Source organism: Leptonychotes weddellii, chromosome X (assembly GCF_054177405.1).
Source record: "Leptonychotes weddellii isolate Sample4059 chromosome X, ASM5417740v2, whole genome shotgun sequence".
Lineage (NCBI taxonomy): Eukaryota > Metazoa > Chordata > Mammalia > Carnivora > Phocidae > Leptonychotes > Leptonychotes weddellii.
In genome coordinates, this window is record NC_138385.1 from 90988837 (window position 1) to 91015938 (window position 27102).

At 34.3% G+C, this 27102-nt stretch overlaps 1 protein-coding gene across 1 annotated transcript in view; it reads right to left on the bottom strand.

Moving 5' to 3' along the window:
* The window catches only part of CNKSR2 (connector enhancer of kinase suppressor of Ras 2), a 269030-nt gene that overhangs the window by 83694 nt on the left and 158234 nt on the right, over nt 1-27102 (bottom strand). Inside the window, exons 10-11 of the mRNA XM_081807972.1 lie at nt 18450-18583; nt 13310-13521 (exon numbers count right to left, since the gene is read on the bottom strand). Coding sequence (XP_081664098.1) covers nt 13310-13521; nt 18450-18583 — 346 coding nt within the window. The remainder of the gene's footprint in view (nt 1-13309; nt 13522-18449; nt 18584-27102) is intronic.

Below are 27102 nucleotides of genomic sequence, written 5' to 3' on the forward strand. Positions count from 1 at the left end.
TAGCCTGGTGATGGGTATTAAAGAGGGCACGTACTGAATGGAGCACTGGGTGTTATACGCAAACAGTGAATCATGGAACACTACATAAAAAACTAATGATGTAATGTATGGTGATTAACATAATAAAATAAAATAAAATAAAATATTACTATACAAACTTACTTGAAAATAAATTGACATTTCCCTTAGATAATAAAGCATATTTGGTGCTTTTGCAAATGCTACAGTAATGCCCTTTGGCAGAGCTAACTGCTCACTCTCCTGGGCTCTTTCATAGTGTTTTGGTATATATATATTCTTATATATTATTATACTGTATTATATCTGTCTGTTAAAGGTTTTTCAGCGTTTTGGCAGAAACTAGCTCTTAGGTATCTTTGTTATGAGTGCTCCTGGCAAAGATACTGACCCAGAGCAGGTACTGATGAAAATTTTTTGAATGCTTGAAATGGAAGGATGCTAGACGTTAGGGATATCCCAAATTACTAGGCCCTTCACTGGATTCTAGTCCCTCTTAATTACTCAAAAGTATCTCTTGTGCAATGCTTGCTTCTTTCTCCTGCAGCATCAATTTTTCCCTTTTGACCCAATGATTCCAATTAGCAAATAAACATGCTGCAATTTCTCCAACCTTTAAAAAACAAAAACACCACCTCTCTTCACCAACAAAGTACCACTCAACTACCACCTCATTTCTCTGCTCCCCTTTACAGAAAAACTCCTAGAATATAAAACTTGTTTATGTTCTCATTCTCTAATTCCTCTCCTTTTTTCTAGCTTTATTGAGGTATGATTGACAAATAAAAATGTTATATATTAAGGCTGTACAACATGATTTTTTAAGGTGTGCAATGTGATGACTTAATGTACATATACATTGTGAAGTGATGACCACAATCCAGTTAACACATCCTTCACCTCACATGATTACCATTTGTATGTGTGGATATGTGTGGTGAAAACACTTCAGATCTACTATCAAATTTCAAGTATAAAATGGAAAACAGTATTGAGGTTCCTCAAAACAAGAACAAAAACAAAAACAAAAACAAAACACAGAGCTACCATATGATACAGCAACCCTACTTCTGGGTATATATCCAAAGAAAATGAAATTAGTATCTCAAAGAGATATATGCACTCCCATACTCATTGTAGCATTATTCATAATAGCTAAGACATGGAAACAATCTAAGCGTCCATTAACGGATGAGTGGATAAAGAAAGTGTGGTATATGTATACAACAGAGTATTATTCAGCCATAAAAAGATGGAAATCCTAAATTTGTGATAACATGGATGAATCTGAAGGACATTATGCTGAATGAAATAAGCCAGACACAGAAAGACAAATAGTGTAGGATCCCACTTTTATGTGGAATCTCCTCCTCGCTCTTTCTTGAACCTTCTCTGATTAGGCTCTTGCCCCCAAAACTATACCAAAACTGCTATTGTCAAGTTCACTAGCACCTTCATGTTACTAAATCCAATAGACAATTCTTAGAGCCTTTGACTTTTCTGACCTATCTGTAGCATTTGATGCAGAGGATTACTCCCTTCTTTGAAACATTTTCTTCATCTGGTACCCAGGACTCTGTCCTTCTCTGATTTTCCTCTCCTCTTCTCTTGCTAAATTCACATACACCCTTGAGAGCTAAGTGAAAATGTCATTTCTTCAGGGATGCTCTCCTTGACCTCTTATTCTAGGTTGGGTTTCTCTGTATTTGTTCTCATTTTCTGTTGTAGTTTTTCTTCATAGCATGCCATTTATAGTCAAACAAATATTTATTAAATTAGTTGCTTGAATTCTACCCCTCTTCTAGAATGTAAATTTCACAGGGGAAATTTCTCTGTAGTTTACTGTGGTATCTCCAGCACATAGCACAATGCCTTAAACACAGTAACTGTTCAATACTTAGTAACTGATTATTTGTTAAAGAAAGTAAACAGGGGACCTTCCTCATACACTGGACTGAAAAGGGTCCAAGCTATACCATTAATTTTTATTTTCATAGTTTCCTTCTCCTTCCTTCCTGTCAACTTTCCATTCCCCTCCCCCTCATTTTTCCTTCCCTTCCCTTCCCTCCCTCTCTTCCTTCTAATGTAGGATGTCAACCTGACCAACCTCCTTCATTTCTAACAAATCAAGCCTTAGAGAGCAGTTTTGTAATACGTCAGAACTAGGAGTCCAGGGGTGCCTGGGTGGCTCAGTTGGTTGAGCGTCTGACTTCGGCTCAGGTTGTGATCTCGGAGTCCTGGGATCAAGCCCCATGTTGGGCTCCCTGCTCAGCAGGGAGTCTGCTCCTCCTTCTCCCCCTCCTCCTCTCCCCACTCATGCACATGCTCTCTCAAATAAATAAATAAAATCTAAAAAAAAAAAAGAACTAGGATATGCCTCCTGATATGTAGAAACATTCTTATATTAGGCTACCCATGATGTCTGTTGAAATACCACTGAATTGCTGCCTTTTTCAATTGTATTTATCCCCCCTTTTTAATTCTCTCCTCAGACATGCTAAAATCATTAAATTTCAGGGTGATAAGCAGCACCTGAGAAGCAATCTTCTCTCTTACAGTTGCCAAAGAGTTGAAAAAAAGACTGCAGAGAAATCTGACATACACTTTAACGCTCACAGAAAAAGCTTTCTCTAGAGTCTAAGGAGAAAAAATATATACATATACACACACATATACACATCTGTTCTGAATATTTTAGCCAATATTTTGATGAAAATGAGTGTAGTAAGGAATGTTAAGCTACAAGCATGCCACATATACCCATCAAACTCCCCACATACCAGACAGAAAAATTACTTTCAGATGGTTGACTGCATATCTAGGAAAACATCCCGAGGTAATTTAAGGTAGACAATAACACATTTAAAGAGGAATAAAATGGAACTGAATGGAAAGCCAGTAATTTTTTAAGAATAAAGGCAACATATCTGGATCTAATAAAATAAGTAAAATCAGGCACTTTGATCTTTAGGGCCATATTTTTTGAATTTCATTTTTGGATAAAAGAGCGTGGGAAAAAGTTGGATTGTAAACACTGCAATGTGATGATTATTTAAGTATTGGCTTTAAAGCCTTATAATAATCTAAATCAAATACAAACCCAATTATTATTAACTTGAAATCTTTTCAGTTTCATTAATGGAGAACAAAAACAATTAAAATCTCATTTCAAAGAATAAGCTACATCTTGTTTTTAAATTTTCCTATTATTTTCTAAAAGTGATCTAGACTTTAAATGGGAGTAACATAAAAGTTACTGAAGGAGAAAATTTTGAACTGTATCAAAAATTATGCGGGACTTTTAACACTTGATTTCAAGGCTAATTATATTTTGAACCAAATGATCTTTTGTAAGCATTCTACCAAGAGAACAACTGTGCAGTACACACTGGAGTTTGGAAAGACAGGTTTTTCTAAGTTGAAATGTTTGCCACTGTGCATAGAGTCACTTCTGCATTAGAGGGGTGTGAGGACTAGGAAAGATTCAGATGGTTTGAGTATTGTTTAAGTGGCAAAAGACTTCTGGGTCCTGCTCTGAAGTCTCTGGTGGGTAAAAAAAATGAGCTATGCTAAAATACCATTGCCCCATGCTGTGCTCAGCATTAATACAGTCGTGGACAAGAAAGATGACATAAGTATATAAATGTTATTTGGTTAAAAACATCAAATTTTCAAGTTAAACAACCACAAATTAAAGCCCTGTATTTTTATTTTTTTTTTTTGTAGTTTCAAGTTTTTGTTTAAATTCCAGTTAGTTAACATACAGTATAACATCAGTCACTCTATTTTACAAAAATCTTAGTAAAGCAGTGTCTTGAAAATCTTATCAACATATGGAAGAGAGTCCCCTTTTCTCATGAAGAGTGAAAAAGACAATGATTAAGACTGAAATAAACAGACTGACATCTTGTAATAACTTTGTAATTCCTTTCACATAATTTTCTGTTCGGGATTACATTAGTCAGTAAAACTGGCAAGGAAGGGAGAGATGAAAAACTTAAGACACACCAAAGTTAATTCCTCAGGATTTCACCAGTAGTCAGTGTTGAAGTCAGCCCACCAATATACTGTCAACTTCCTATCCCATTGCTCTCTTTGCTATATCACATTGCCTTGGTGATGAATTCAAGACCACCACATTACACAAAAATCCAATTCTTTTATCTTCAAAAATAATTCAATGACATGTATGATTACTGATTTTGTTTAAGTGTCCTCCCAGCCAATATGCAACTCTTTCTTAAAAACTATGTGAAGAACTAATGGAGGATTAGAACATAAATTGTGGATGTAGCTTTGTATTTGCTGTCCATCGCCTTGACAAAGATGGAAAATACATTGCTTTGACATGATGTGTCAACTTGTAAGGTTAGAGACTTATAAAACAATGCTAGGTTATCATATGTATACTTTTAAATGCTTGTATATTGCCTTAATTATTTGCTCTAATGTATCCAGTCTTTAAGGTAATCAATGTACAATTTTTGGTTATCTCTTCTTTAACAAGATTCAATATAACACTTGACATTTTCTACCCCCTTCCCTCTCTCCCGCCCCAGGGATCTATTTTCTCCATGATGTCCGGCAAACTGTTTTGCAGTGATACCAGTAATTCTACAAGGAGCCTGGAGGATAGAATGCCATGCACTGATCTCTCCAGTTAGTATTTATTACTTGAGTTTGGACTTTTATCACAAATAAGATTTACTCTAGAAAATGGCTTTTCTGCAAGATAAAACTGAAGATGACATTCAACACACCGTCTGCTGGGGTAGGCTTTGACTTGAGAATAGAGGCTTTTCCAGGGGCACCTGGGTGAGTCAATCAGTTAAACACCCGGCTCTTGATTTCAGCTCAGGTCATGATCTCAGGGTTGTGAGATCGAGCCTCCATGTCAGTCTCTGCGCCGAGCGTGGAGCTGGCTTCAGATTCTCTCTCTCCCTGCCCCTCCCCCCCTCAAAAAAAATAGAGGCCTTTCCAAATCTATTAAGTCAGATATTTGGAACTTAAAACACAAAGAAATTTTTATCATTGGTATATCAGTCTTTGAGAGGAGCTACAAAAGTCTATTTTAGCATTTTCCAAAATATATTCTATCAAACCTTCCATTGGGAGGTTAATAAGTATTTTGTGACCAAAACCAAAAAAGATTCAACGTACAAATACATTCGGGAAACAATAAGCTAACCCAAATTCAAGAAGACCTTCAAAGTCTTTAGTCTGCTAACATGCACTTATTAATCGTCAAGAAGGGGATAAAATATTCAGAGCTTCCCAATCATATTTAACCGGATAGCCTCTTTGTTTTATGAACATTCTCTTTCAGAACTAGAGACCTGAAGAACATATTGGGAAAATGATGGATCCTTAATTCACATTGTGATGTGAAAGCTAACACTAACCACTCTTTTAAATTTTACCTAGCTGCCATTGATTACATTTTTTTTTTCCATAGGGGAAAATGCATTTTGATTTCAACTAGGGACAATGGGTCCCCTCCTGCTCCAGGGAATTTGTCACGATTGGGTTTTCTATTGTAGAGCAGGGTAGGTCATTCCAGACACTCACAACATTATATTACTTCTGTCCAGAGACTATGTTAATTGTGAGTAAATGTCAGTCTCTTTCCAGGGCAATAATTTCACAGATTCTTTGAACTAAAAAAAAAAAAGGCAATTGGCCCTGTGTCATATAAGGGCTCTTTGATTTTCTAGTCATATATACCTGCTTCTGTATTAAATCTGTCTGCAGTTGATTCTTCTTAAGTTAGCTAAGGGTTTCTCTATAGCAGCACTCTTGACATTGTGGACTTGATCATTTTTTATTGCTGGGAGCTGTCCTGTTCTTTGTAGGATGTGTACTAGCATCCGGGCCTCTATCCACTACATGCCAGTAGCATTTCCACCCGTAATGACATTGTACCCGTTATGACAACTACAAATGTCCCCCCAAATTGCAAATGTGCCCTGGAGGGCAATACTGACCCCAGTTGAGAATCACTGAGTTAAACTGTTTCTACTCTTGGCTTCCCATTTTGTCTTTAAGGGAAGCACTATTTCACCTAGTTCATATCTTTCTGTTGATGAATTCATTTGAGGAGTTACTTTTCTCCTGACAGTTGCATCAGTTTTGTTGACTTGGTTTGCTAATCTTTCCATTCTACCCACATATTGATACTCTGGAACTTGGTTAAGAGTTCCTTTTTCTTAATCTTATTATTTTATCCATTACCTAGCACTTTAATTGGTTCAAGCTGATTGTTTTCTTTCCTGGTTTCATTTTTTGAGAGTCTCTGACTATTTTATTTATTCTACATATTATTTTTGCTCTCCTTCCCCCGCCCCCAGCAATTAAACTTAAAAAAGGTGTGGGGTCTGAACAGTTTTCAGAATTCTGATGCTCTGAGGTTTTATTTAGGCCCTTCTGTCCAGAGTATGACCTAGTGGTTTCCATAATGGAACTTAAAAGAAGATTTGGATCAGGGCAGTTTTTAGTGTTATTACCTATTTGAATGCTCTTCCTTCTGCTTTTCAAAACCGAACCAAAAGAAACGGACCAACACTATTCATATTTCTTTTAATTGTTATGATTTAAATGGCTGGTTAGTGGGTAGGTAAAGGGATCAAAGCAAGGGAATATTTCCAGCCCTTTTGTCCTTTATTAAATCCCTCCACAGGGAGAGGATGAAGTGTTAATTTGATCTCTAGGCACTTGACAATCTTTGGAACATTTTCATTTATGAGCAGGAGTAATTCATTATGCCATTTAGGCACTATTTCCTGAGCACTTTCCATGCGGCAAGAATAGTACTAAGTACTAGACGTACATTATCTCATTTAACCCTCATAAAAACACCGTGAGTAATCCTGCCATCTCATTTTACAGGTAAGGAAACAAAAACATACTGAGGTAAGGCTCAAGTTCAAGGTCAATCAGTTATTAAAGGCCAACCTGAGACACCAAATTCAGATCTATCTGAGCTCAAAACTCATGCTCTGCTATTTCTATCAGTAAAATTGCACAAATTAGGGAAGAGAGCCTTCTCTTGCTGATTACTCTGATATTTACATTAGAAACAGACAAGTTTCTATTTCTCTCAAAATATTGCTGAACTACTTTTCTATCCATTACATGGTGCCTTATCACCATCAGCTTGATGTTCAAAATTATTTTGTGAAGCTAATCAACATGCAGTCTTTATGAACTGTATTAAGTAAGTCCAAAGGAATAAGAATTCCTGTGGGTATAGTATACATCTCATATTTCTACATTTTTGATTCACTAATTTCTATTTCTCTGGTTAGTTCTACTTTGGAAGTGGTACATTTTCCTTGAACAAAGACATTTCCTGTGGTTAGAATCCCAATTTCTTTTCTTTCTAGCATAGCTGATGAATGACAGCTGAATTTTTACCTGATTAGGAAGACAATTTACATTTAAAAATCACAGGAAAGAGAGAAGGCTTATATTCAGAAATAAAGAAGTATGAATGTATTGTGTATACGTGATCCTTTAAGAAATGTTTTAAACAGTGCTATTAATTATAATTTAACTGGTGAAAAGGTAGAATGATATTGTAAGACAAAGATGATGTTGCAGTATGATAAGAGACCCTGGAACCTATGGATAATTTCCTCTCCTCACACCAATAGAACAGTTCAAAGTGTCACTGCCCGTAAGTTCTTTACCATGCTGGTTTAAGTCATTTCAAGCCATTTGCTATTCATGTGGATATGCAACATGGTAGTTTTCTCTTGTCCCAACTACTCGAGTGGAAAATGTTCAGGTATGATGTTATAGAAATTAATCTTCCTCAGTGCAAAATATGTACAAATAACATTGATGAGGAACATTTTTAAAATAACAACTCTGCACTCATTCATGTGTTTTTTGTGAGGTCCTAGAATCTCAATAAATCAGACAAGTCTGGATTCCTTCAAACCAATACTATTATGTGATATTACTGTAAAAAAATGTGTTCTTCCTATTCTTATAAAATATGACGACTCAACAGCCACAAAGGGACTCAGTCAACTATGTCTACCTTTTACCAGGTTTCTATGCATAGAAATGTGGTATGATGGAATAGCAAGGGCAAAGAGTCTGTGAACGGCAAAAGGGAAAGCTAATGGGGAATATTACCATTCTGAAAAGTTGCCAAGCAACTGATCTCATCAGATTTGAACCTTTACCTTTGAAGCGTGAGCAGATGAGACCAAATAGTTAAAGGAATTTAATGCTGTCCTCTTTTCCCCTCTTCTAATTTTCACATTAAAGTTACTTTTTTAAAAATTGAACTGTTTATTCACCTTATCTAATTCTTCAAAGAATTTAAAATGGCTGATATTATTATTATTTATGCACTGAGATCTTCAAGTTCTTTTGATTTTTTCCCCGGCTGTATTGAGGTATAAATAAAAATTGTATCTATTTAAGGTGTACAACATGATGATTTGATATATAGAGAATTATGAAATGATGACCACAATCAAGCTATTTTAACCATTCATCACCTCACAGAGTTACCTTTTTTTCTGTGAGGTGAGAATACTTCATATGTATTCTCTTAGCAACACTGAAGTTTCTGTGCAACAGTGACAACGATGAAAATCAATACCTATAGCACATACTGGGCACTTTCCAGCCGATTTACAATGCGCTGTCATGAAATTCTCACAAAAAGTCTATGAGACAGGTATTATCATCTTCATTTAACAAAGGAGAAAATTGACATCAACATCCCCAAGCTCACACTAGAGTAATCACATAAAAGACAGGGTTACCAAGTAGGGCTTGGTGCTAGTAACCACTGACCTAGGCTGCTTCCCCGCTCTGTGCTTCCAGAAGTTAGTCTCCTCTATCTTTTTAGGAAAGTAAAACCTATTTTATGTTCTCAGATTTAAAAAGGACATAACACATTGTTGCTAATTTTACCCCTCAATTTAGCTACCTTTTCCTAAGGTCTGTAAGGGCCAAGTCTACATAAAAACATATTTACTCTAATGCCAATAAATACAAAACAACATATACAAGAACATACAAAATCAGACCTACTTCTGCTTGCTTGAAATCAAATGCTTAAATCTGGAAGGAGTAATACAATTTCTGGAAATTATTTCTCTACAATTTAGCAAATTACTTTCATCACATTTAGCTAGCTAGTACCACTGGTAGAGTCCCACAAATATCCATGGGTACTTAATCTCAGCTCTACTACTTACTAGTTGGGTAAGTTATTTAATCCATCAGGAAAATAAGGATTCTATTAGGACCGATTTCACTGGTTGTTGTGAGGATTAAATGGGTCAATGCCTTTGAAATGCTTAGCACAATGCCTGGCATGTATAAAAGCTCACAGGTATTACTGACTAATTTCTAGAAGGGCCATCTGTTGTCTATCCATATTATATTTGTCTGATAGTTTAGGGTAAATAATTGTTCTTCTTTTAACTTACTCTTAGCAACAACTAGTGAGTCTATGATATAAAATGAAAACCTTGGCTAAAAAAATGTATTTTAATGTCCACAGTTGGGATATTTTCAGGTATTTTTCTTAACATGTGTGTTTCTTTGTCACTGTGGTCAATAGCAGAGCTTCCCTAAATATTTTTGTTTTATATATCAAACTTTAAAATATGAATGTACTAAGATAATATGACAAGTATATACATATTTATTTATTTATTTATTTATTTATTTTTTAAGATTTTATTTATTTATTTGACAGAGAGAGACACAGCGAGAGAGGGAACACAAGCAGGGGGAGTGGGAGAGAGAGAAGCAGGCTCCCCGCCGAGCAGGGAGCCCGATGCGGGGCTCGATCCCAGGACCCTGGGATCATGACCTGAGCCGAAGGCAGACGCTTAACGACTGAGCCACCCAGGTGCCCCTATACATATTTAACCAAAAGCACATAATAAGAACTGAATCATGTTTCTCCTTTGCTTCTCAAAATCCTAGCTATACTCTTACAATCTTAACTCTAAACCTCTTGGAATAAACAGGTAATCTGGGGAGTTAATAGGAGAGAATGGTGGCTAAGTTCATATACAAGATAAGGGTATTTGTCACAAATACTAAGAAATAAGTTGAGCACTGTAAGCCTAAAGGACTTACTCATTACATTTTAAGGTGTCACATAAGTGCTAACATGTTAAATTACTGTCATTTCTAGAAAACATGAAACATGAACATTTTTGTGCTTTAGGGTTTTTTTTGTAATCTACTTCAACAGAATCATGTATTTTTGGTCATTATTTATTTAGAGATTTATTTATTTGAGAGAGAGAGAGTGAGCAAGCAAAAGTAGGGGGAGGGGAAGAGGGAAAGGGAGAAGCAGACTCCCTGCTGAACGTGGAGCCTGAAGCAGGGCTCGATCCCAGGACCATGAGATCATGACCTGAGCCGAAACCAAGAGTCAGATGCTTAAATGACTGAGGCACCCAGGCACCCCTATTATCATTATTTTTTAAATCTAAGAAATACTGTCACACTTGGGAGTCTGGACTCTGAAAAACAAACTGAGGGTTCTAGAGGGGATAGGGGGGTGGGGGGATGAGTTAGCCTGGTGATGGGTATTAAGGAGGGCATGTTCTGCATGGAGCACTGGGTGTTATACGCCAACAATGAATCATGGAACACTACATCAAAAACTAATGATGTAATGTATGGTGATTAACATAACATAATAAAACACAATAAAACAAAACAAACAAACAAAAAAGAAGTCATCAATAATTGCTTATCAAGTTTTGGAATAATTTGTATTGGGACCTTTAGGGTCTGGGCTGAAAGATTTACACAAATCCTCAGATCTCAGACCTAGGTTTGAGAAGGTATCATGTATTTGGTGGGGATAACTAACATTTAGAAATCCTAGAGGATGACTACTCATCATTTAAAACTCAGCACAAATGTCACTTTTAGTTATGTGACTTCCTGGGAAGATTCTGGGGCTTCAGCTCCTAGGCTACTGTACTACTTTGTTCACATATTCCTACTTCCCTAAAGTTATTACAATGCATCTCCTTATTTGTTTCTTCCCTCTAGGTGATGACTACCTTCCAGGGAAAATTTATGTTTTATTCACCTTCGAATCCCCAGTGACTGGATGACTTTATGTACACAACAAATATGTGCTGAATGAATTAAGAAATGAATTAATCTTTGGGAAAATTAAGGACACAAATTCATGTGTGTGACAGGCAGAATTTATTTCTTATGATCTGATTTTTAAAAAGTTTTAATACATTAAACTGCTAGTTACCTGGCACAACCTACAGATTGTGTTAGAAAATCTTCACTGAAGCATCTGTAAGTATTTCCACTGAAGGTTTAGATTACATTTCATGTTCAAAAGTTAAAAAAAAAAAACCCTTCCAGGATCAAAAGTAAAATAACCTTTTTTTAAAACTTCCTATCCTCCTTTTAAGCATATATATATATATTTTTTCTCCTAAGTTATTTATAAAAATCTATCATATCGGGTGCCTGGATGGTGCAGTCGATTAAGTGACCGACTCTTGGTTTCAGCTCAAGTCGTGATCTCAGGGTCATGCGACTGAGCCCTGCCCTGTGTCAGCCTCCCCGCTTAGTGCAGAGTCTGCTTGAGACTCTTTCTCCCTCTCCCTCTGCCCCTCCCCTCTGTGCTCTTTCTCTCTCTCAAATAAATAAATCTCTAAAAAATATATATCTATAGGATATCTTAATTTTCTAAAATTTAAACAGTATTCTATTTTCTTGGGAGAGATAGGATTTGTGGAACATGATGACACTAGGTGGTTTAAAACTGTAGTCTGAAGAGACTAACAATTCAGCTATTCAAGTAGAACCAAGTAACCATTTTTTATAAAGCTATCAGTAATCAACTTCATCTGGTGACTATAATTTCCCCTTAAACATTCTTATCTACTTCAAAATAAGTAGAAAACAGCCCCCAAATTCTAAGAGATTAAAAAAAAGACTTGATATACATTACTGCCTATCCAATAACAGGTAGTCAATAAGTATTTGTGGAATGAATGAATAAAAATAAAGATCTTATGTGATAAAACAGGGGTAGGCATAACAAAGATGACAGGCCTCTATACTGCTCTGTACTGCAGAGGTTTACAATATAATAGGGAAGAAAAGCAAAGGTGCAAATACCTTCAAATTATGAGTTTAAAAAAAGTGTCCACAGAACAGTATAATTGAGGAGCTATGCTAAAAAATTCATTACTTATTATGATTTAAAAAAAGCACATGTACAGAGAATAACACAAGGTAAGTATGGTTCCTATTCTTTAGGACCATTTTGGGCAAAACTTCTCATATATAATTATTACCAAAGAGCTGTAAGGAAATCAGGCACGTGTAGTAAGGTACATGATGACCAATCATTTGGGACCACAGGAGGGAGACATATGGCCATGGTGGACAAGTAAGGAGGGCAAGTGGAAAAAAAACCCTAAAAACAAATGTCCTTCTGCTCAGCTCCCGTTGATCATCTGTACTAATTGGCGAGGATCCTGTCTTTCCCCTTCTCTATGCTCCTTACTAAAAATGGTTAGTTTGAAAACTGGAAAAGGAGGAGCATAGAGTTTCAATTAAATCCATTCATTCTTGCAATGGGATCATAGCTTTACTACTTTAGGCAACTTTATCTGCAAATCTTTCACATACAATGTATCAATTTAAAGTATACGTGACTGGGTTACTCTCTTGGTCATGCACAGAAAAACAGAAGACAAAGACGAAAAATCCTAGGGACGTGGTAACTCTAAGGCCATCTCTGATTTAAATAGAGTGTGTTGTGTGTTTCCTATTCAGAATCCACTTCTGCTCAAATTTTCCAACTTCTTAAAAAACACAAAAATTGAGGAGAGATTTTTCTCAGAAAGTTTATCTAAAGATTTTTTAATCCCTGAGGAATAAGGAGTTAATTTTACATAAGTCAAGTTAATAGGAAGCATTCATCTTTTATAAAAAAGGAAAATTGAATTATTCCAATTTAGCAATATCTGACATTACAAAAATTACATGTGATTCAAGAAGGTTTCCTTAAGTCATTAATGAGCTAAAATGCTACCTACTGTTCTTACCTATTTTTGGAAAATTTAGAATAATTTTTAATGTCATGCTTCATATTGAGATTCCACTTAGAAGCACATGACAGACACAGATCAATTATAAAGATTCAAAAGCTATCAAGTAATCAAATAATTTTCATAACCCAAAAGCCTATGAAAAGAAATAGAGGTTCTCATCTGAGACATATGTTCTCCTGTCAATGTAAGAAAAGAATTCTTACCATAAGTCGGCGTGCTTTCTCGTCTTCCTTGACTACTTGATCTTCCTTTTTCATATTCATAGCAATACAAGACAGTATCTTCCTCAACAATATTAAACCTCTTTCTATATTCCTGATCCAGAAATGAATTTGGTGATTCAGATCCTTTATGCACTGGCTTGCCAACCATATGTCCTCTGAGGTCTTCACAAGGAAGGTTTCCTTTTTCATCCCTAAAGAAAAGGAAAGGTAAAGGAGAAGGATACAGGAAAGTGTTAGGGTGGTAAAATGGCAGAGAGGGTCTAAAACAGTTCATAATATCCTTCTCATACAATATATCTTCTGATCTTTTCAAACTTTCTTTGAGGTTTAAAAGGCAATTTTTAACTATTCCTATATTGCAGGAAAATAAATGCTGAGGATCAGAGAGGTTAAATGATTCGCCTAAAGGTCATACAGCTAATAAATGACATCACTGGACATGGACCCTGGATCTTCTAACTCCTGCTCTAGTCCATTTTCACTGTGTTATGTTCATGTCAGCACATAAATTACTTTTAGTGCTCAAGACAGTAGGTATAAGTTTAACAATGCTAACAATATAGCTTTCTTGTGCCAGTTTAACTAATTGATGCACAGTAGTATTTGCACTGCTTAAAAAAGATGTGTTTAAGAACTACCACTTTTGTAAGGGTATCTGCAGCCTTAAGAACCAAATTAGCATTTTATAAATTGGTATTATAAGAATTTTAAAAAGCTTGTTATTAATTTAAAATAAACCTTATTGAATAGAATTACTTTCAGTATTTAAAATCTATGTATCTCATTTAATATTAAAAATGTACATTCATAGAACTAATTCTAATGGATAGATCAAAGTTTCATTGCACATCAGCAACATTTCTTGTGGAGAGAAGGCAGAGAAACCTGACAAAATATGGAATTTAAGATGATGGCAAACTGATTTTCTATAGGATTCTAAAAGGGAAAAATCTAATCATTTATGGGATCCCTAAAACTGTTACTCACATATAGTATTAATATACATAGCCCAGGCAATTGGGCCCCTAATGAGTGGTATTTTGGTAGAAATACTCCATTTAGGATGGGTTAAATTGAATCTTGCTTATTTTATGATATGTTTCACTATGACTTGCTATGAAGTCTTTGTTAGAAAAGCCTGTCTTCTAGAACACAACTGTGAATGTAAATGCAATGTTTCCTCCCTTGCAGATCATTAATTTTATTTCCTCCTAGTTCTTAATTGCTTCCAGTTCTACCCTCAACAGTGCCGTGAATGCTATCAAACCAGATAAAAACTTAATTTTATGTTAAGTGCTAAGACTGAAATCTTAAATCAACAGAATTAACTAAATTATAACAAGACAGATAAAAAGAACACAATTTTAATTGACATTGTCTTATAAAATGGTGATGAGCTTCTAAATCTAACATCAATTCCAAAATATGAGTTATAGTTCAGCAAGAATATTATACTTCTATACTTCCATACTAGGGTATACTACACTTTTGTAGGTGTATGCAAATGTCTAGATTAGGTCTGTCCAAATGAAGAGAGCTATATTCCTAGTATGTGAAATATATTGAAAGCAGTAAATGATATTCTTAAGACTGATTGAATCAGCAAGCTGTCTCATGTATTTAACACATCACAAGTTGACAATGCCATTCACATTGCTATTCACTCTTTTATTTTTTAAAATGAAAGTATTGCTTATAGCTAAATTGCAACTGGATAGTTATTTCTTAGGCAACATGAAGAAAACAAATATAAAATCCGGGCAGAATTTCATTTTCAGCAAGCTAAAAACTTTTCCTGAACAAATTCCCTGGTGCTTTTTGTTACTGTTAGTCCTCTATCAAAAAGAAATTGACACTGCAATTAGCTTGAAAACAGCCCTAATGAACTTGTGGCACTGGAGTAAGGTTTTGCCTATCTATAAATGGGCAGACATTCCTATCAGGCCTGTGACATGAATGTTAATGCAGCTGAGATCAGAGAGTGATTCAGCCCTAGTTAATTCAGCATGCTCTATTTATATGGACATCCCCGTGGCAGAAAATTGCAAGGGCTGGTATTACTTACTCTGTAATGATATGAAAGGAGGCCTCACCTCATACCAACAAGGAAGATTTATTAAACATGTCTATATGAAATGCACACAAATAAAGTAGAATTAAGAAATGTACAAACAAAAAACAATCTTTGCAGTAGAATGAACTGATACATGTGTTGTGTGTAGAAGTGTGTGCACAATTGTGTATCTCTGTATGTGTGCTTGTGTGTATGTACTCACATCATGAGTCTCTGAATAACTCAACATACTAACTTGTCCTGCTGTACAGATTAAAAAAAACTTTTCTTAAATGTTATGTATGTAATAAATCTACACTTTTACTCTGAAAAGGATTTAAGGAAACAGATGAAAAGGTAAAACACTGCTTTAGTGGATTTTCTTTATATTAATGGTTCAGAGTAAAATTAATGAGAGAAATTAGTGCTTGAACTTCAGAGTTGTGCAAAGACCTACAAATTCCTGATTTTTGTCATGGAAAAAGAAATTTGGTTAAGTATGTAAATGCACTATATACTATGATAACGAAGCTACATACAGTCATAAAACATATAACAAAAAACTGACCAAATTTTACTCACTCCACATACATGAGTGTCTTCTCTTTTAGAGAATCTGGAATAAATGTGTTCAAAGAATTCTAAGCCCATGAAAAAATTTCCACCTGACAACTGGCCCTACCATTTTTAAGGGTTTTTTTTGGATTTAAGGTGAGAAAGCTTTTATTATTTACAATTCAAATGAACATTAACATGCCTCTCTTACATAAACAAAAATTTTTAATATAGGAAAAAAGAAATGTTCAGATGAATTAAATTAGGTGAACCCCATTTAACATCAAAATGACAAAATGGGAAAAAAGTGCCAAGGCTGTATTTATGCCATAACTTCAAGTCAAACCAGAAAATGCAGATAATTTATATAAACAAGGCTGCAGTAAAAAGGAACTCTGATGCATGGATTGTTCTGACTGTGCTATATCAAACGATTGTGTGACTTGGATAAACAATAATTTGACTCAAAATATATCTAGAATATTTTAATATTCTGAAATATTAAATTAATTAAATTAATTAAATCAAAACTAGAATAATTAAAGTGATTATGAGGTTTACTGAAAAGTATGAAGCTTTCAAGCAATACTGACAAAACAAGTACCACCATGTTGATACTTCAACTTCTAATATCTTTAGTATTTTTAAATAGCATGTTCAAGCTTTTTATTGGCTTCAGTACATTCCCATAACCCTATCTCCACCACACTCAGAGGACAGAACTCAATCATTTTATTCTTTTGTCTTCTGAAGTGTATTTTATTTTATTCTATTTATTTTTTAAGATTTTATTTATTTATTTGACAGAGAGAGAGAGAGCGAGAGCAGGAACACAAGCAGGGGGAGTGGGAGAGGGAGAAGCAGGCTTCCCGCGGAGCAGTGAGCCCAATGCGGGGCTCGATGCGGGGCTCGATCCCAGGACGCTGGGATCATGACCTGAGCCGAAGGCAGACGCTTAACGACTGAGCCACCCAGGTGCCCTTCTGAAGTGTATTTTAAACACTTCCTGTCTAGGAAATACTTTCTTTATAATAAGTTCCTACCTACACAAGAGAAAAGGAAAGATTAAAAAACTGCAGAGAATTGATAAAAATAATCTGATGTTTACCTGTACATATAACCCTTGGAATAAGGTCTCTTAAATAATCATTTGCATTGAAATAAAAATCTTTCCAATTAAAATTAAAACAAATCAAAAGAGTCACTATTCGAAACACACGTTTTTATTGCTCCTCATGCAAGAGTATTCAGAAAGTCTGACACCATCTTAATAGAATTAAAAGCAACTTGCATTTGGCTAGGATATCAGATGGATCTGTACATCTGATTGTAAATTTAACATAAGACTATAAATTATATACTAAAAAGATTTGTGAAATGCCAGTTTAGTAAATTATATCTTCTCATAAACCATGTTCCCACAGCTACATCTAATTCTCAAAATTAAGAACTAAAATGTTTATAAAATGGACTACAGTTTTATTACTAGACAACAATACGGTATTTGCGGACACACCATGCTGTCATGTGGCATTTAGATCGTAAAATGTCTGTACCATCATATCTGAGAGAATGAAACATTAGGTGTACTAAAGAATAATGAAAATTAATTAAAACAAGGAATTTCAGTTCTTTTATATACTGAAGAAATTTAATATGAAGCGTGGCTTGAAAATAAGAGATCTTAAATTACTGTTTTTGAATGACTGCACAACTAATTTAAAAATGGAACCAAATTCTTTGTGATTGGTATTAATTATCCCCATTTAGTGCTGGCCCCTTTCCATAATTTTTATATTCCACAAGGCTGGATGTCAGAATGCTTTTGGACAGAATGCCTTATGGCACAAAGTTGTAATCTTCCACACCTGCCAGGAATTTCAAATAGAAATCTGGAAATGAAATGGAGATACAGCCTCAAGAAATCTAGAAAATAGATTCTAAAGGCAACCCATTCTCTTGCAAATTTTTCTGCTTTCTGACAGAAACATTAATGAACTAATCAAGGAGAAATTGTAGATACAGAAGTATTAGGGGGAAAAATACTCTCCCTTCTCATCATCTACCCCCTCCCCCAAAAGCTCCCTCATTGTACACATATAAGAAGGCATGAAAGTTATCTATACCATCCTCTTTTAGAAAAAAGTATGGAATGCTTCAAAGTAACTTGAGATTTTCTGGGGCTTCTGAGCCAAAAATCCTCACTTATTCCTTACTTATTAAAAGAATCCTAATTTTTATTTATTATTACTTTCCTACTCTTTCCTATTATATGAGATAATGTTTACAAGATATTTAACGCATAGTGTTTAATACAAATTAATTATTGTTACTACTATTATTAACCAAAGTGCATTTTCTACAATGCAATAGTTTTCCAGAATGTGTTCAGAATTCCTATCTAAGAAAATATTCAAGGTGCTCCTTGAGAATTTACTTCACAGTTTATATACATTTAGGCTAGTCTTTGGATAGAAGCTGCCCAGAACAACAGGATGGTTGGTTTTATACCTGGGAATATATGGTTCTGCAGGAGGAGGGGGAATGTAGAGATCCTGGAGAGCAGAACTGTCTCTTTTGGTTGGTGTACTGATGGTGCTGGAAGGCGTGGCAACGCTGCTTGTGGGACTTCTAGGTATAAGAGGCTGGTTAAAATGAAAAAGAAAATACATACGCACACAAACAACACACAGAACAACAACAACAATGACACATAGTTATCATTTTAAAATTATCTATTTCTGCAAAGTTTTTGAACTTGGCTGAAATCAAGAAGCATGTTATTTAGCACACAGATATTCCTTTGAATCTCCAAAAACAATTTATTACTTTAGAGGTTCCCACTTAGTTCTCAACTCACCTTATTCTATGGCATAACCACGTAAAAGCTATTTACAAGGTAAAAGCACCATGCAGTGTTTCATAATGGTAAGATTTATTTCACAGTCAGAAACTTATTTAAATTAAATTTGCTTTGTTGGAATCCCACCTTTGAAGGGAAGATAATAAAGAGTAACTTTCAAAAGAATTAGCTCACTCACATCCTGACTCATACACAAGAAAGATATTTCTTATCTTTTCCCCAAAGAAGATATACCATACTCTTAAGTTAGCAGAATGTCACAGATTCTCAGAAGAGGTTACAAAAGTTGAGGATGAAAGGCCAATATGAGAGAATACTTTCTTTTTTCATAAATATAAACACAACTAACTGTCTTCTCAAGGTCATTTTATGGTACATCTTCAAAAGTATAGGGATTAATGTAACACAATCATTTCACCTTTCATAGGCACACACATTTATCATTGTTTAAAGTAATGTTTAGATACACATCTATAGATTGCATTTTCATGCCTGTTTAAGTATGAACTACTTTTTAAAAAATTAAGATAGCATATATACTGAATAAAGCGATATACCAGGATGCATTAACTTAAGAGCACTCCCAATTCTAAGCTACAAAGCATTTGGAAATCATCTTTTGGTTTGAAAAATTATCCTAAAGTGAGACTAAAATTCACAAATGTTCATGTTTATCTTACAGATCTTACTGATTAGCTATGTATACAATAACATATTAAAAATAAGAATTTTAGTGCAATCGCAAACACAAAGGTAATGATCGATCACAAAATGAACTGTATCTTCACATGATAAGATGTTGCTATTTTAGCCAATATGAAAACACTTCTGGCAAATCTATATAGACCCGCAGTTCTATTACTTTAACATGTATTGCTGGACAAAAAATGGCATATTACAGCTATTTTATATTGTGACAATGCTTTTGTACAGATAAAATGTTCAAAAAACCAAGCATAAATACAATGTACAATGTAGGCCACTGGGGTAGGCTACATAGTTTATGACTCAGTTCATGGTTTTTGACCTTCCTTATTACACGGCTCACCTTAATAGGTTGAAATCACACATCCTGCCAAAATGACAGTTAAGTTTTAATCTATGTGAAATAGAAATTAAAGAAAAAGAGAGAAGGGAAAAAGAATTGATAATTTATTTTGGGACTCTACAATATTCTATCTCATATGATGTAAAAGAAGTCAGAAACTTTACATGTTAAGGAATTTTGAAATATAATGAGAGTATGCAGTAGACTTATGGTTAACTATGCTGATTTTGAAAGAGCGTCCAGTTAAATTATGTGTCTTTTAGCAACAAAAATCTTGGCAATGGGAAATTGTGAGACTATGTAGGTAATCAAGAGTCATCTGTATGGATGAACACCATGAAGCCTGAGGAAATGAAGAAGTGTATTGTTTCTAGTGATGTATTACATGCCTCTACAACACATCTCTGAATGATAGGTTTTTTAGATCAAGTCTTTAGACACACTATATATAGTCACTGTGATGGAACTCTATTTATAATTGCTTTCCTCTTTGTCAGGACATCTTGGTATTAAATACAGATGACATAAAAAATAAGTTCATCATTATAGAAATATAAAAAGTCCATTATGCAGTACATTACTTTCCAAAACTTTGTAACAAATATATTGTGAGAGAAAAACTTATATTCACTATGCTTTTTAAATGTTCTAGTATCTCTTATTTTAAAATATTCTAATATTACAAATGAACTTAAGAACAAGTTCTAAAAACATAAGCAATTAAAAATAATCTAACAGGGCGCCTGGGTGGCTCAGTCGGTTAAGCGACTGCCTTCGGCTCAGGTCATGATCCTGGAGTCCCGGGATCGAGTCCCGCATCAGGCTCCCTGCTCAGCGGGGGTCTGCTTCTCCCTCTGACCCTCCCCCTTCTCATGCTCTCTCTATCTCATTCTCTCTCTCAAATAAATAAATAAAATCTTTAAAAAAATAATCTAACAAATTTTTATTCTTTCTTTTGTTTTAGGGTCACTATTTCTATTCTGAAGACTTCTCTCCTTTTATTTTACCATCTATAGAACTAAAGATAATCTTTCTTGGTTAGTGCCCATCTCTGCCTTCCCCAAACCAAGAGGAAGAAAGGAAGGATGGAAAGAAAAAAGAGAAATAATAGTCAGTGCTTCCAAGTATATTTTAAATAGCCATGAAGTGTGGTGTAAGGGCCAACAGAATATTTTATTCTGCCCGGACTATTACTAATATTCTACATGGATTATTACTAGGATTCCTTAGGGTATGTGTGTCTTTCCCCTTCTAGTAAACTTAAATATTAGCCATGTTGGCTTTTTTCAAATTGCTATTTTCTCTAGGTTTCTATTTTCAGGAAGGAGTTGCTATTAATATCATCAGTTAGCCTGATGAGCTAAATTAGTAAATACGTAGAAGAAAAAGACTCTTAAATATGTTTAAATGGATAACAGGCTTGATTGTGCCAGCTGGTTCAATGAATTAAAGTGATGGAAAAAAACAACTTATTCTTTCAGAGAAAAACGGAAATTAGTCAACCGTATTGTTTAACACAACTGGCTAGTTATTGTATTAACTGATAAATCACAGAAAACATTTCAACTGGTTTATCATGCAGATATCATCTGGCTAATCAGTATGCTTTGTACCAAATAAAACACACAGTAAATATTAAATATATTCAGTATATTTTCGTCTACTAATTGTATTACTTTTGTCAAGCTAATCCACACTAAAAAGTAAACATTCTTCTTGAGAATCTTATTTAAAAAAATTATACATTAAGCAATGAAAAAATAAAGTATGGTAAAATAGAAGCTTCATGGGAAAATGGAAATAGCTGCTTAACCCCAAAGGAAGTCTTTGTGATAATTTAAAATTATAATCTTTTAAAAAATTTTCTACCTTTGAACAAGAACTGAATGAATACAAAATTAAAAAGAATGGAAAAGGTGTTAAGGAACATTAGAAAGATAGGCAAAATTTGACTAAATCAAGCACAGAATAAATGATATTATTAGCTGAAATCACCAGCAAGAAATTCCTAGTTGTAACAAGTGGCATTAAAATTACAACCACCACTAATAACCATTTAAATGTGTGAAAATACACAAAAAATGACAAATACAACTTCCCTCAAATCAAAAAAGTTCTCTCAGCATCCAATTCACATTTTAATAGGCATATTTCTTAGTTTCCGAAAAAATATCCAAATATGTTAGCATAATAATGCAGAAAGGTAGCTTCTCCTATCTTGGCAACATTTACTTTCCATCATTTGTTCATAACATAGAAAGTAGTTACTACTGTACTATGAAGAATTTCCAATTTAAGGAAAAATGTAGAAATAAGGGTAATACTTTTTAATTTTACCTTTTTGCCACTTTGATACTTTCTCTTATATTGGCAAAATATGGAAAGAGAATTAAAAATTATCATCATTTAAATGCAAGGTTATTTTAAGACTGCATCTTGTTACTCAAATAAGCATGAAGCTTCTCTATAACTTGATCTGCTACAGTATGCAATCAAGTATGATATGGATCCATTTTGGATTCTAGGCAAACAGGCTTATTTCCTGGAAGGACCTTGTCATAACATTTGGTTTTCATATATAAATGGTCCTAATGACATAAAGCTCTCCTTCCACCGATTCAGTGAGACTCCAAAAGGGAAGAGGCATTTGCATATATGTCATTACTCTGCTAAAATGACTCTGATAGACTTCTTGGGCACTGGCATGCATCTCTGAAAATACCCAGATTCTAAATAAAATGATCATATGCATCTCTTCAAATATACATTGATAACCTTAAGTCAGTTAATGATAACTTAACTACAGTCAACAGGACTACTACTAGAAATCTACTAGGTAAAACATACACATTTTTTTCATATTGTCAGTTTGACCTACATAAATACCTTCAAATTGTATCCTACAATATGGTACTACACAAATCTTCCTCTGAGTCATGTGTGATTACTTTAGGAATAATATCCTACTCATCCAGTTTAAACAGCATTGGAAGATTGTGATTATTATAAAATAAAATTTTCAGCCTTTGTAAGGAATCGCTGAAATCTCACTTTAAATTCTCTGATGGCTCAAGTCTTTTCCTTCTAACGTTTTTAAGGTAACTGAACACATCTGGAAGGTATACCTCTAAACCCCTATGGTCTTAAAGATTATGAGAAAAGAGCTTCCATACTTAAGAAACTACATCTGACATTGAGGTTTTATTTGAAACATTTTACATTTTAACAACTCTTGGCAAGCTTATCTTAATTTAGTTGTCCCTCTGTCTGGTAAGTGACCTGGCTTTTATAGAGCTATAGAAAGTCTTGAATGACATCAGTGACATAAAGACAGCCCCAACATTAAAGATTAAAACAGTGTGTTACACATTATGGAGTTCTCTCTAAAATTCACGAATGCAAAGATCAGAAAGAGCTTGCTTTGCCTTACAGGCAGAAAACACCCACTGAAATACGAATGATTACATCAAGTATAAAACCTGGCCAGTTATTTTAGTCCCTCTTGGGAATAAGCACAGACTCAGATGGATCACAATACCCCATTATTCTAGCATAGAATATTCACACAAAGTCCTTACTGAGTTCAAACACATTTTTATTATAATTCCCAACACAAGTACCAGAATTTTGTTTTATGTTAGCAACTCTGTTCTTAATCATCTAAACAAATGCTCCAGAGAAAATGTATGCTGGATTTTGGGAGGCAAGACATTGTATACAATTTGTAAGTTTCTTGACCATATCAAGAATGTTAGATCTAATCTGGAAAATTATTGGGCATAATTTTCCCTGGGAAAGCTTTTCGTGAGTATTAAATTATTTGAAAAGAACCTAAGCAAAGGAAACGCATGTATTCAAAATTCTCCCACTTTCAGTTTTTTCACAGCTTTTTCTAGAATCTAAATTCATACATACAAAATATTTGAGTTTTCTTTTATAAGCATGTAATCTTTCCTGTCAGACCACCAAGAAAAGAAACATTTTTTTCCCCTGACCATTAATTTGATCAGGAAACCATATCTGTATAGGTTTAAAAATACAGATATATGTGCATAAAAATATGTAGTTACATGATATACAAGAAATATAGACCAGAGTCACACTATGAAATGGTTTTATCCACTGAGTCATCAAATTTTGCACATTGTACTAAGACATTATAATACGAGTGCACTTATTCTTGTGTTGTCCAGTCTTACTGGCATAGTTAATACTGCAACATTAAAACTGGACTTCCATTTTTTCAAGTTACAGTAAACATCATTTTTAGGATATTAATTAAAGAATAAGAAACTAAAGAATAAACTGAAAAATAATTTTTGCATTTTAGGTGATTATCTGTAGTCAGCGTAACATTTGAAAGCATTTGGCTGAAAACCACAAATGTGATTTAGATACTTTAATTAATTTGCTTAAACACTGCTGAACAAAAATTTGATGTGACAACTGCTTGCAGCTATTTACTAATTTGAGCATGTAAAACATATAATTGTTTCTGCCTCTCAGTCAGCACAATTACGTTTTTAGTTAAGATTTCTTTTCTTCTCTAGTGTCATACCTAATATTGGTTATCTTCCCTTCAAAACATGCTTTTAAAACAAAACTCTCAGAAACATAACTTTTGTTAGTAATGGTTTTTTTGGTCACCCTGACCCATAACTGTGATATTCAAACAAATTTTATTATTTCTTATGTTTTGGTTTTCACAGAATAACCATTCATCTCTGTATGTATATGAAATGTAATGTAATCAGTTAGTGTTCTTTTGTTGTTATACCAGTCGATAGACAAAACTATTATAGCTATTTGCTTTCCATTTATTTTTCTGCTCAAAGTTAAATATCCTGTAAAAATGGTAATGCTAAGCAATAAAATTTTAAATGAAAAGCACAAAACCACACAAGGAACTCTCACACAGATATAAGAGATTTATGGATTAGAATGCAGTTTAGGAACATAATCCTAATGATACAGCTTGTTATTTCATATAAAAATGTATTTAATGAAACCTATATCAGTATGTTGAATTCCAACATTGATTATAGTGATCATTTGAGATGCATTCTCACCAAAAAAGCTGGGTTCTTTAATGTTTTTAAAAATTGCTGATTCCCAGTGATGTGATTTCAATCAACACTCTTGCTAGCGTCCAGCTAATTCTCCCATGCATCTCTTGTAAGAAGAAAATGATACCACCCACGCATGCTTGTGACCTACACACACTTACTTAAAACCACAAACACCAAAAATATACCTTGAAGCTTATTCAGAGTTCCTTGGGATTTTTTCATTAAATTGGAAGAACTTGACCATAAGCAATCACCAAGGTCACCAAAATCCAGGACATTAGTAGAAGTGCTACTAAGAACACGTTTTTAAAAACAGTTCTTGGAAAGCAGGAGATCCCTGGTTTGCTCTCACAGAATAAAAGATTCTATCTCAGGTAAAACATCTCTACTATTTATAAATGGGTACAGATGACAACAGAATTCAACTCCAGATTAAATCTGCTCATAATATTTGACTAAGGTATCTTTAAGTCTTTCAGTTCTATTGCAAAATGTTTGAGAAATCAAAAATTTAAAAAAAGAACTGCCAAATTTCATGAAATGTACTAATGAAATTGCTCTGTGAGCATGAAGTTGAATTGTATGCTTTTGTTTATTTGGCTATAATTTCATGAATGATTTTCACAAGAAAATCCAAATCCAAATTCATTATTGCAGTTGATTAACAACAGAAGTTACTATCCTTTCAAAATATTTTTAGAAATAAAACTTCTTTCATAAAAATGTGGAATTCTTTAATGATCTTTTACCTTAGGGTAGACAAGGTTAAATTTTATTTGTGTAGGTACAAATTATTTCCTTGTTAGTTCAAAAAATAATTATTCCTTATGTTAGAATAAAGTTTTTCTTTTTTATTTATTTTTTTAAATTTTTTTTTAAAGGTTTTATTTATTTGACAGAGAGAGAGACAGCGAGAGAGGGAACACAGGCAGGGGGAGTGGGAGAGAGAGAAGCAGGCTTCCCGCGGAGCAGGGAGCCCGATGCGGGGCTCGATGCGGGGGCTCGATCCCAGGACCCTGGGATCATGACCTGAGCCGAAGGCAGACGCTTAACGACTGAGCCACCCAGGCGCCCCAAAGTTTTTCTTTTTTAAGATGCATGTATTAGTGTCTGCCTCCACACCACACAAACTTGGCCATATTTTATTTGAAAATGCTAGTAGGTAAATTAAGCCTGGTAGAGAAGAGAAAGTTGTAATAGACATACTGAGTTAAATAAATGCCATAAATTATTTCTTTTTGTTACCTCTATTTAAATCATTCTTAGTAGACTGTTTGTATGGGAAAAAAAATAACCTAAGGTCCAATTCTCCAGGTGAGAACACTGAAGATTTATATTTAACTGAGTTAACAGACATTTTAGCTCCAACGTATTTGTACACATACCAGAAGCAAGAATACAGTAAGACTGGTACTTGGGGCTGCACAGAGGATTATTCCTGCATTAAGCATTATATTTCACATCTGAGGTCCTTTCTTAGACACTAGGAAAAATATGTGGCCTCAGGCAAAGTCACAAAGGAATCCAAAACTGCCTGCAAGACCTTCTTATATCATTATTTCTTTGACTTTTCCCCCTCTGGAGGCAGTCTACCTTTAATCTACAGATTCTGGTACCTTCAGGTTTTGTTCAGCTTTGGTTAATTTACACTCTATAAAAATTCTGACCAGAAAGTTACCATTACGCTTTTGGTATCTCTGTATTTTAGAGTAGGCCAAAGCTGTAAGGTCAAGAAACAACTCTGTAATGGTACAATTTCAGGTCTTCAAAATTTCAGGGGTATTTGGTGATGGTGATATGGTAGGTTAGAGGACTTATCCATTGCTCTTACCACCAAGACCTTGCTTTACCACCATTAGGAAGTATTGAATTAAAACTAATACTTTTCCTTCTGCTCTGTAAAAAGTCAACCACTGAAGCAATTTTTTAAAGAAGTTGAAAGCAAATTCCCCACCTTCCCAACAGTATTGTTTATCTATAAGGAGTTGAGCTTGGACAATACATTTCAGTGGAACTAAATTCAGTTGAAATAACAAATTTACAAAAATGTGGATACATATAAGCACTTATGGAAATGCTGATTTTCTTTTTTCTGATTTCAGCAATCTGAAAAAGTAAATTTATAAATATATTCAGAGTAACTGAACAGGCAATGAGGAATAAATATAATTAGTGATCTGTGAG